The 12562-nt window shown below is 45.1% G+C and overlaps 1 protein-coding gene across 15 annotated transcripts in view; it reads left to right on the top strand.

Annotated features, from left to right (window-relative positions):
* LOC106609224 (non-muscle caldesmon) overlaps window positions 1-12562 on the top strand; it is a 55892-nt gene that overhangs the window by 40444 nt on the left and 2886 nt on the right. For 14 of the 15 annotated variants that reach the window (XM_045721954.1, XM_045721947.1, XM_045721956.1 and 11 more), the window contains 6 exons: window positions 376-419; window positions 537-612; window positions 3687-3821; window positions 3987-4079; window positions 7226-7294; window positions 10593-10629. In XM_045721954.1, the coding sequence (XP_045577910.1) occupies window positions 376-419; window positions 537-612; window positions 3687-3821; window positions 3987-4079; window positions 7226-7294; window positions 10593-10629 (454 nt within the window). Of the gene's footprint in view, window positions 1-375; window positions 420-536; window positions 613-3686; window positions 3822-3986; window positions 4080-7225; window positions 7295-8699; window positions 8766-10592; window positions 10630-12562 lie in introns of all 15 variants that reach the window. The other variant, XR_006770636.1, reaches the window with a different exon arrangement.

Here is a 12562-nt window from a genome sequence, read left to right as displayed (position 1 = left end):
CTTTTCCTGGCTGGGTGACAGTAGCTGTACCTAGTGCTGTGGAGAACAGAACAGTCAGTCACATTGTGTCTTGCTGGGCTAGGAAAAGCCCAGTCTAAACAAGGATGTAATGGGTCTGGTAAAAAAAGAGGGAAAGGTAGAACAGGAGAAAGGAGTAGAGGGTGCTGTTGGGTTTGGATGGTGTGTGTGATGTGGGAGTGCTGTGTGTATTTGGTAGGGGTTGTTTTTTGTGTGTGTGTGTGTGTGTGTGTGTGTGTGTGTGTGTGTGTGTGTGTGTGTGTGTGTGTGTGTGTGTGTGTGTGTGTGTGTGTGTGTGTGTGTGTGTGGCTACTGCCTAATAAATGGTTGATGCATAATTCACTGATCTCTCTACAGATTGGTGAAAGGGCAGAGTTTCTGAGCAAGTCGGCACAGAAAAGGTGAGCGGTCGTTTCCATTAATTGTTTGAATCACAACTGGTGCTCTCAGTGTGAAGTCACACAGTTCAGTAATAAAATGACCCTTTGGCTAATTCTGTTGTTATATGTTCTGACCAGCACGGTGAAGACAACTCACTCTCCTGTCGTCTCTAAGATTGACAACAGACTGGAGCAGTACACCTCTGTTGCCCAGGTCAGAGGTTACACATCAACACAAATCACCTGACTAGTACTGTTACCAATGAGCCCTATGAGAACAAAATGTTGAAAAGTTGTAGAAAAATGATATTTTTTTTGTTGAAAAAACTTTGAAAAGACATCTTGTGTTGACTGGGATTGTATAATTCTTACCATTGTTGATTATCATATCTAGAACATACACTATATTTCAATACTGCTCTTAATCTAAAAGCTACAGTACATGCTTTAGATAATGGTAATGATACTATACTACATTCATTTTGATTTATAAGCCAAGAGAGTTTTCATCTATATTCTTCGTAGCCGTCTATTTACCACCACAAACCGAGGCTGGCACTAAGACCGCACTCAATGAGCTGTATAAGCCCATAAGCAAACAGGAAAACGCTCATCCAGAGGTGCCGCTCCTAGTGGCCAGGGACTTTAATGCAGGGAAACTTAAATCCATTTTACCTCATTTCTACCAGCATGTTAAATGTGCAACCAGAGGGGAAAAAACTCGAGACCACCTTTACTCCATACACAGAGATGCGTACAAAGCTCTCCCTCGCCATCTATTTGGCAAATTTGACCATAATTCTATCCTCCTGATTCCTGCTTACAAGTAAATACTAAAGCAGGAAGCACCAGTGACTCGGTCAATAAAAAAGTGGTCAGATGAAGCAGATGCTAAGCTACAGGACTGTTTTGCTAGCACAGGCTGGAATATGTTCTGGGATTCTTCCGATGGCATTGAGGAGTACATCACATCAGTCACTGGCTTCATCAATAAGTGTATGATGTCATCCCCACAGTGACTGTACGTACATACCCCAACCAGAAGCCATGGATTACAGGCAACATCCGCACTGAGCTTAAGGGTAGAGCTGCCACTTTCAAGGAGTGGGACTCTAACCCGGAAGTTTATAAGAAATCCCGCTATGCCCTCCGACAAACCATTAAACAGGCAAAGCATCAATATGGGACTAAGATTGAATCTTACTGCACCGGCTCTGACGCTCATCGGATGTGGGAGGGCTTGCAAACTATTACAGATTACAAAGGGAAGCACAGCCGCAAGCTGCCCAGTGACACGAGCCTACCAGACAAGCTAAATTACTTCTTTGCTCGCTTCAAGACAAGTAACACTGAAACATGCAAGAGAGAATCTCTTTGATCACGCTCTCCGTAGCCGATGTGAGTAAGACCTTTAAACAGGTCAACATTCATAAGGCCGCAGGGCCAAACGGATTACCAGGACGTGTACTGCAAATATGCGCTGACCAACTGGCAAGTGTCTTCACTGACATTTTCAACCTCTCCCTGTCTGAGTCTATAATACCAACATGTTTCAAGCAGACCAGCATAGTCCCTGTGCCCAAGAACACTAAGGCAACCTGCCTAAATGACTACAGACCAGTAGCACTCACGTCTGTAGCCATGAAGCGCTTTGAAAGGCTGGTCATGGCTCACATCAACACCATTATCCCAGAAACCTTAGACCCACTCCAATTTGCATACCACCCCAACAGATCCACAGATGATACCATCTCTATTGCACTCCACACTGACCTTTACAACCTAGACAAAAGGAACACCTATGTGAGAATGCTATTAATTGACTACAGCTCAGCGTTCAACACCATAGTACCCTCAAGGCTCATCACTAAGCGAAGGACCCTGGGACTAGGTGTTTAGTCCCCTCTGCATCTAGATCCTGGACTTCCTGACGGGCCGCCCCCAGTTGGTAAGGGTAGGTAATAACACATCCGCCACACTGATCCTCAACACTGGGGCCCCTCAGGGGTGCGTACTCAGCCCCCTCCTGTACTCCCTGTTCACTCATGACTGCATGGCTAGGCACAACTCCAACACCATCATTAAGTTTGCCGATGACACAACAGTGGTAGGCCTGATCACCGACAACGATGAGACAGCCTATAGGGAGGAGGTCAGAGACCTGGCCGTGTGGTGCCAGAATAACAACCAGTCCCTCAATGTGATCAAGACAAATAAGATGATTGTGGACTACAGGAAAAGGAGGACCGAGCATGCCCCCATTCTCATTGATGGGGCTGTAGTGGGGCAGGTTGAGAGCTTCAAGTTCCTTGGTGTCTACATCACCAACAAACTATCATGGCCCAAACACACCAAGACAGTCATGAAGAGGGCACACAAAGCCTATTCCCCCTCAGGAGACTGAAAAGATTTGGAATGGGTCCTCAGATCCACAAAAAGTTATACAGCTGAACCATCGAGAGTATCCTGACTGGTTGCATCACTGCCTGGTATGGCAGCTGCTCGGCTTCCGACAGCAAGACACTACAGAGATAAGTGCGTACGGCCCAGTACGTCACTGGGGCCAAGTTTCCTGCCATCTAGGACCTCTATACCAGGCAGTGTCAAAGGAAGGCCCTAAAAATTGTCAAAGACTCCAGCCACCCCAGTCATAGACTGTTCTCTCTAATAACGCATGGCAAGCGGTACCAGAGTGCCAAGTCTAGGTCCAAAAGGCTTCTTAGCAACTTCTACTCCCAAGCCATAAGACTCCTGAACAGCTAATCAAATGGCTACTCAGACTATTTGCATTGTCCCCCCCCCCCCCCACTCTGCTGCTACTCTCTGTTTATTATTACCTCAATTACCTCGACTCAATTACCTGTGTGCCCCCTCAATTACCTCAATTACCTGTGTGCCCCCTCACATTGATTGACTCTGTACCGGTACCCCCTGTATATAGCCTTACTACTGTTATTTTACTGCTGCTCTTTATTTGTTACTTTTATTTCCTATTTTTTACTTAACACTTGTTTTTTCTTAAAATGGCATTGTTGGTTAAGGGCTTGTAAGTAAGCATTTCACTGTAAGGTCTACCTACACCTGTTGTATTCGGCGCATGTGACAAATACAATTTGATTTGATTTGTATGGCTCCTTCCTCACACCCATTTTAAACAAGTCACAAAAAGAGTTCCAGATATAAAAACACAAAATAAGAAATTTCTCTTCTCTCCTTTGCCAACACCGATCATTCCCCACTCTGAATCCAACACTAACATAGTCTCCCATTCCCTTCGACCCTATACAGAACAAGGATATGCGGTCCCCACGCTCCGGTGCCGTGGACCTGCCCATGGTGACAGATGGGATACGCAACATTAAGAGCATGTGGGAGAAAGGCAGCGTGTTCAACTCGCCCGGGGGCGGCGGGGGCACGTACAAGGTGGGGACCGGGAAATAACTGGGAATCTGGAACTCCAGCAGTTTGAGGGGGGGGGTTCGTTTCACTGCCACTTCCTGTTCATCCTCGATGACGACCAGCCCAGGGCGTTCTGCTGGAGTTGAACTTTGCCCATGTCTTTTTTTTCTGTTCCCCCTCTCCACACAGGAAGCAGCTGGGATGAAGATAGGTGTGGCGGGCCGCATCAACGACTGGCTGAATAAAACCCCCGAGAGCAAAACGCCGGGAGGAAGGCCCGCGGTAGGTCGTCTCCACGACAACCACTTACTGTACAGTGTGTTTGTCCTCTTTGCACCTCTTTATCTAATCCTATATTTATCCTTTATTGAGATGAACAACGTCTTTTTCAAGGGAGACAGCGAACAGACACTCATTATGAAACATACTATATGTGCGGCCACAACTCAGTGTTGCTCCTGCACTTGAGCTGTAGTGTAAGCAAGCATTCATCAGACCAGAGACTTAAGCTCATTTAATGATGATGGATAGGGCTTTCCGTGAACTAGCCTGAGTGTAAAAAACATTAAGGACGCCTGCTCTTTCCATGACATAGACTAACCAGGTGAATCCAGGTGAAAGATGCGATCCCTTATTGATGTCACTTGTTAAATCTACTTCAATCAGTGTAGATAAAGGGAGGAGACAAGTTAAAGAAGGATTTTAAGCCTTGAGACAATTGAGACGTGGATTGTGTGTGTGTGTGTGTGCCATTCAGAAGGTGAATGGGAAAGACAAAAGATTTAAGTGCCTTTGAACGGGGTATGGTAGTCGGTAGGTGCCAGGCGCACTGGTTTGAATGTGTCAAGAACTGCAACGATGCTGGGTTTTTCACCCTCAACAGTTTCCTGTGTGTCTCAAGAATGGTCCACCACTCAAAGGACATTCAGCCAACTTGACACAACTGTGGGAAGCGTTGGAGTCAACATGGGCCAGCATCCACGTGGAACGCTTTCGACACCTTGTAGAGTCCATGCCCCGGTGAATTGAGGCTGTTCTGAGGGCAAAAGGCGGGGTGTTACAACTCAATGTTAGGAAGATGCCCTTAATATTTCGTACACTCAGTGTATACAGTATTTTCTAATAGTTTTGAGAAGCGTTGTTAGCTACCATGTATGTTTTGTACATTTGTATTAATAATTGCCTGTAAAATAACGGAGCGGTAGTAAGATAAAATAGTCTAGCGTCACCTAATGAATTTTGAAATATAAATCATATTAAAAGAAAAATGGCAAAGTGGATGAGCTGTTGAGTTATTACCATGAAGTCATGAAGGAAAAACACATAGTACATAACCGCAGTCATTTATTTGTGTTGTAAAAAGTACATATCACATATTATCGGAGTATGTATTAGTTTAATATGAAATGTGGCATGGTTCCTACCATGGATCACATGCAGGTTATCAGAAGGACTTAGGGCTTTAGTCAGACAGACTGCTTCGCATGCTGGGCTGCATGGATGCATTCCAACATACCAGTGCTTCATCTCAAATGGCACCCTATTTCCTATGTAGTGCACTACTTTTGACCAGGGCCCATATGCCGCTTTTATCCCAGTATTTTACCCAAAAGGCTCAGACTTTTCTGTTTCCATCTACGCGGGCCGGCACCCGCGTCTCACTGAGCCATGGCTATGTTGGACATGCTCTAATTTGGAGCCAAAGCCCTGGGTACTTTTCAGCTGGCATTTATATAACAATTGTTAACTGTGAACTTTAACACCTTCTCACAAGTCTTGAATGATGCAGAGGTCGTTGATTCTGCTCGCCACAAGTCTTTAGTCTTTAGTCACAAGTCTTTAGTCACAAGTATTTAGGCGGCAGGTAGCCTAGTGGTTGACAGCGTTGGACCAGTAACCAAAATGTTGCTGGTTTGAATCCCTGAGCTGACTTGGTGGAAAAAATCTGTTGATGTTGCCTTGAGCAAGGCACTTAACCCTAATTGTTCCTGTAAGTTGCTCTGGATAAGAGTGTCTGCTAAATGACTGAAATGTCATGTCACACTGATGGAAACACAATAATGCAAGAGCTGACATTACCATAAAACTTAAACTCTGGGGCTCCCGAGTGGCGCAGCGGTCTAAGGAACTGCATCTCAGTGCTAGAGGCATCACTACAGACCCTGGTTTGATCCCATGCTGTATCACAACTGGCCGTGATCGGGAGTCCCGTAGGGAAGCGCACAATTGGCCCAGCGCCGTCCGCATTAGGGGAGGGTTTGGCTGGTGTAGGCCGTCATTGTAAAATAAAAATGTGTTCTTAACTGACTTGCCTAGTTAAATAAAGGTTAAGTTAAAAAAATTATAAACACTGGCGGCCCACTGGTTTGGGTTAAGTCTCAATGGAAAAGCACTTATAGAGTTCTCCATAGGGCTCTGTTCAAAAGTAGTGCATGGAATAGGGGTGCCATTTTGGACGCACCCCAGTCCTTTAATCTCTGTAGTCCACTCCTGGACCATATTTAAACTTCAGACAGTGTTTATTTTAAGACGTTCATGCTGCACCCAGACCTGTTTTCAAATAGGTGCAAAGTGTGAGGGCAGCAATAGAATGCAAACTTACATACAGTAGCCACTGCCATAACCTCAGTCGGAGTCATAGATCATGGTGGCGTAGTGATACACCATGCGGCTGCTAGAGGGCCGTTGCCATGGTGACGTGGTGTTGAGAAGAAGTCGTGCAGAAGGTCAGAGCATTGTGAGTGGCTTGGTGTGGCTGGTTATACGGTCGGTAACATGATACCTACTGCCAACCTTTGATGTGTACCTTTTTAACCAGCTAACAACCCCTGTGAGTTTTCCACGGACATTGAAAGTGACTTTCACTTAAATAATTGACATAAAAGACTTGATTGATGAGTCATGATCGCTCTCTCCGATATAGATTCTGATGTGGGTGAATGACTTGCTCTTTGGGAATGTTTGGTCTGGTCTGCCTCTCTGCCTGCTGACAAATTATGTCTTGAAGTGACTAAACATCTCTGTGTCTCCCTCTTGTGGTTCAAAGGAGCATAACAGAATTGCATTTCTGAAATATTCTTTACTGACTTTCTTCTGTCTTCTTTCCTTTAGAAGCTTCTTCCATTCTTCAATCTGAAGTGACTGTTTCTCCTTTCCTCTCCTAGCTCAGCATCTCTCTGAGGTAGTCCTTCTCTTTGTCATCCTTTCTTCTTCCTGCTGAACTTCTCTTTCTGCCTCTTCTCCCATCCCTTTTCTCAGCACCTCAGGTATTACAACCCAATTGTTGACGTACTTCTGTTTCCTCAACTAAAATACTGCAGCCATTGTTGGAATTGTGTGTCTTGAATGTGAGTTGACGAGGACTACAGACACTGATGCAAGGGCCCCCCCTCTCTCCCTTTTTCCATCCCTCCTTTCTCTCTCTGCAGGACCTAAAGCCAGGAGATGTGACCAACAAGAGAAGTCTGTGGGAAAACAAGGGCTCCTCCCCAGCCAAGGTAACCTGAACCACCTGAACTCTTCATAGTACACACACACATGCACTCTTAGAAAAAAGGTACTATCTAGAACCTAAAAGGGTTCTCCAGCTGTCCCCATAGGATAACCCTTTGAAGAACCCTTTTTGATTCCAGGAAGAACCTGGAATTTTTTTCTAAGTGTTTACACACATATACATAAACACACATACCTGAGTTTAGACCATGGCTAATGCCATGAATGTACACTGAACAAAAATATAAACGCAACATGTAAAGTGTTGGTCCCATGTTTCACGAGCTGAAATAAAAGATCCCAGAAATCTTCCATAGCAACAAAAAGCGTATTTCTCTCAAATGTTGTGCACAAATTTGTTTGCATCCCAGCTAGCGAGCATTTTTCCGTTGCCAAGATAATCCATCCACCTGACAGATGTGGCATATCAAGAATCTGGTTAAACAGCATTATCATTACACAGGTGCCCCTTGTGTTGGGGACAATAAAAGGCCACTCTAAAATGTGCAGTTTTGTAACACAACACAATGCCACAGATGTCTCAAGTTTTGAGAGAGGGTGCATTTGGCATGCTGCTGCAGGAATGCCTAACAGAGCTGTTACTCGATAATTTAATGTTCATTTCTCTACCATAAGCCGCCACCAACGTAATTTTAGAGAATTTGGCAGTACTTCCAACCGGCATCACAACCGCAGACCACGTGTATGGCATCGTGTGGGTCAGCAGTTTGCTGATGTCAACGTTGTGAACAGAGTGCCCATGGTGGCGGGGGGGTTATGGTATGGGCAGGAATAAGCTACGGACGACGAACACTACTGTATTTTATGAATGGGAATTTGAATGCACAGAAATACCGTGACGAGATCCTGAGGTATCTGTGACCAACAGATGCATATCTGTATTCCAAGTCATGTGAAATCCATAGATTAGAGCCTAATGAATTTATTTCAATTCGCTGATTTCCTCATATGAAGTGTAACTCTGTGAAATTGTTGCACGTTGCGTTTATATTTTTATTCAGTATAGTTACAGATATGTCAAAACTTAGCAAAAATCCCAAAAAATTACTGGAATTTGTACCATCATCCTTTCTCACACAGCTGTGTCCCAAGTGGTACCCTACTCCCTACACAGAGCACTTATTTTTTTATTTTTTTTTACTACAGCCTTATGGGCCTTGGTCTAAAGTAGTGCGCTACATAGGGAGTAGGGTTTCAATTAGGACACATTTACAGTAAACTCTACAGTACATTCACATGTCACACAACAACAGTACACTTAAAATTATACCTGGGGAATGTTTTGAGGCCCTGTAGTATTCATCTGTTAGTTAATAATATCATATGATGTACATTTTCCAGCTAGGGGGATAACAACGGCTTGTTGCTTTGTCTTGTTTTTGTTTGAAGAGCTCTGAAGAAGAGCTCTCTTAGCTAGTTGACTTCACCGTTAACTAGTCTGGAAACCCTGGAGAGGTAATGATGTTTTAAAGATGTCAACTTCACTGCACTAATATTATCACTGGAATGACCTCGGTCTGCTATGACATCAGGTCTTCTCTTTTATTGGTAATAATTCGCTCTGGCCTGGTCCCAGATCTGTTTGTAGCAATGACCATAGGAGTTGGAAAGGCAGCACAAGAAGATCTGGAACCAGGAAAGCTGCACTGTAAATAGAAGTCAATGTTAAGGGCCATGTATTGTGCTATTGAAATATATAAACTTGGTGGTTCGAGCCCTGAATGCTGATTGGATGACAGCCGTGGTATATCAGACCATATACCACGGGTATGACAAAACATTTATTTTTACTGCTCTAATTATGTTGGTAACCAGTTTAGAATAGCAATAAGGCAACTCGGGGGATTGTGGTATATGGCCAATATACCACGGCAAGGACTGTATCCAGGCACTCCGCGTTGCGTCGTGCTTAAGAACAGCCCTTAGCCATGGTGTATTGTCCATATACCACACCCCCTCGTGCCTTATTGCTTAAATATACTATACTATGGGTAATTAGTGCCTCAAGTGCCTTTCACAAAATGGCTGTCCTATATTGTTTTCCATCCTCTCATTTCTATGCCCCTCTTGACACAGCAGCACCCACGCTTCCTATATAGTCCTTTCTACTCTACTGTATGTTTCAGTTCATGTTGTTGTAGAGGTACACTTAATTTTACACATAATACATACACTTGGCCTTGCTAGCAGAACCAATCCTTGCGACTGTATGTGTGGTTCCTTTTAACCACACCCTGAACAGGCAGTTGAAAGGACAGCTATTTCCAACCTCTACTGTGACCCTCACAATACAGGACCCCATGGCGCTCCAACGACCACAGTGTTGGCCACAACCCCACCAAGTGTCCTCCGTTATTTACTAGGATGATATTTCACTGATAAAAGACACAATAATGATATTTATTTATGGAATGGCTCTAAATTTGGCCCCTGGAGCAGAGAGGCTTGTGAAATAGGCCCTGGCATGCCTTGCTCTGCTGTCTCCCTATAGCGGAACACACAGACAGAGTACAGCAGCCTGCCAGCAGTGCAGTCCAATGCTGTGGCGAGCCACATAGAGCTGGAGGGGCACTAGACTGCTGGTTAGTGCTGACGTAAACCAGGCGTGGCGCAGGGGAAGGTAGGGGGCTAGCGGTTATGAGCTGTGTTATTAACTAACCACAAATTGTGGTGATGTCAAGGGAGCTGTATGAGGGGATAGGGGACATAGGAGCCTGATGGGCTTGGGATGGGTTCATGGGAGCGGGCGGGATATTAGCGGCAACCTATTCCCTATATAGTGCACTCCTTTTGAGGCTCTGGTCAAAAGTATTGCCCTACATAGGGAATAGGATGCCATTTGGGACATAGTCAGGACAGTGTTACCACAGGGAACTATGGGAGACGTCGTCCACGAACCACCACGACCGGGCTTTACTGGATAGGCTTAGTGTGGCTGTGTGTTTAGGGATGTGGATGCAGGGTTTGGATGTGTTGGGCAGGATGTGAACCCTGTTCATGTTGTTTCCCCAAATCCCCCGTTTGGCTGGAATAAGCTTCTTGGCTCATTATTGTGGCATTTGCACTCTGTCTCAAACCTCTCAACCGAAGGCCCTAAAAATAATGGAAATCATACTCAAATGAACGTCAACCCTTCCTTATTAATGTAGAAGAGGTACATTTGGTCGAACCACGGCCTGAGATTGAAAGGAAATGGCAGCATTGACTAAATGGACTGTTGAAGTGACTGCTACCTCAGATGACTTTCTCTTTTGACTTATTTCTCCACCTATCTTCTCTCAGGTGACTGGCAGAGGGGAGAATAAATCTGTCTCCAACGGTGAGTCCATTCTGTTACCATTACCAACATAGTTTGAAGCCTTAGGCTGAGGTCAAAAGGGGACTGACTGTGTGTGTATCTGTGCCCATCTTGTTTGGGCCTACGCGTGTCTTTGTATCTACGTTATTCATAGGTCTGTGCTCTGCTGACGATACACACCCAGAGTCAGTGAGGTTAAAGGGTTCTGCTCCATCTGAAAAAGGACAGGGAAAGGAGCCTGTTGTAATTTACCGACGACCCTGTGGCCCAGCAGCACCCATAACTCCTTCCCTTCCTTCCCCAGCTCACATAACTCCTTCCCTCCCACCCTGCAACACCATCGCCCCTGGGACCTGGTGTCGGCTGTAAATCATCTCTATTTGCTGTTTGGCTCTCTGGCGATGGCGTTTTCAGATGCCACTTTCGCATTGTGTTCTATTTCCAAAGTGGCCCGCGCGCCACAACTCTTTTGTCCCGGTAGAGAGAACTGTTTGACCTTCAGGGATGCCGGACGTGTCTGTGTAATGTGTCATTTTTCCAAACCCCCCCCCCCCCCCATCCTCAACTCCCCTGCATCAACCCCCCTCGCCCCTCCGCTCCTTACTCCGACCTGGATTCTATTGTTGGGGTCGGACCTTCCAGGCTGTGAACAAATGAACAGCTGTTGGGTTGACACATTACTAGCTCGTGTGGTGGAAGATTATCACGCCATACACCTCATTTTGTCAGGGGCTAGCAGAGGAGAGGCAAACTCAATATAACAAGCTCACTTCACAGTTCAGGCAAGGTGTGGCTCCATAGTTAGTGCATTCTGAAAATCTCGATCCAAGACAATCTGTTTCTCTACTTTAATCCTAAATGTGTTAAAGTAGAGAGAGAGACACTTGAAATAGCTACACACATCCAACGTTTCTCGACACACACACACCCTGTATTCACCCCCCCTCCTCTTTGTTGTCGCTGAGAGAAGGGCAAATGACAACATGACAGGCGTCAGTTTATATAAATGTCAGTAGAGACAGGTAGGCAGGCAGGGACCTCACAGGCATCTGACACCACATTGAGCAGCATGCAACAACCCCAGTCTCATGCAGAAAGGCCTGCTTAACTGTTCTTACTGAAGGATCTAGTCATACTGCAAAGACTTAACACCAGATCAAGATTGCAACCAACACAAAGGTCTCTTTAGCTGGCTAAATTTGACTGACTGTGGGTAAAGGCATAATGGTTTTGTCCTTAGGCGAGACATCCTAAATCTCTTGCTAATAGATATGTATGTGTGGGTGGGTGGATGGATGGATGTGTGGGTTTAACCCATCAGACATATAGTACCAGTTAAAAGTTTGAACACACCTACTCATTCAAGTTGTTTTCTTTATTTTTACTTTTTTCTACATTGAAGAATAATAGTGAAGACATCGAAACTATGAAATAGCACATATGGAATCCGTAATAACCCAAAAAGTATTTTATATTTGAGATTCTTCAAAGTAGCCAGCTTTGCACACTCTTGGTATTCTCTCAACCAGCTTCACCTGGAATGCTTTTCCAACAGTCTTGAAGGAGTTCCCATATATGCTGAGTACTTGTTGGCTGCTTTTTCTTCACTCTGCAGTCCAACTCATCCCAAACCATCTCAATTGGGTTGGGGTCGGGTGATTGTGGAGGACAGGTCATCTGATGCAGCACTCCATCACTCTCCTTCTTGGTCAAATAGCCCTTACACAGCATGGAGGTGTGTCGGGTCATTGTCCTGTTGAAAAACAAATGATAGTCCCACTAAGAGCAAACCAGATGGGATGGCGTATCGCTGCAGAATGATGTGGTAGCCATGCTGGTTAAGTGTGCCTTGAATTCTAAATACATCCCTGACAGTGTCACCAGCAAAGCACCCCCACACCATCACACCTCCTCCTCCATGCTTAACGGTGGGAACCACACATGCGGAGATCAT

The sequence above is a fragment of the Salmo salar genome, chromosome ssa07 (genome assembly GCF_905237065.1).
Source record: "Salmo salar chromosome ssa07, Ssal_v3.1, whole genome shotgun sequence".
NCBI lineage: Eukaryota > Metazoa > Chordata > Actinopteri > Salmoniformes > Salmonidae > Salmo > Salmo salar.
Note: the sequence above shows the minus strand (reverse complement) of the source record. Positions and strands in the feature narration are given on the sequence as shown.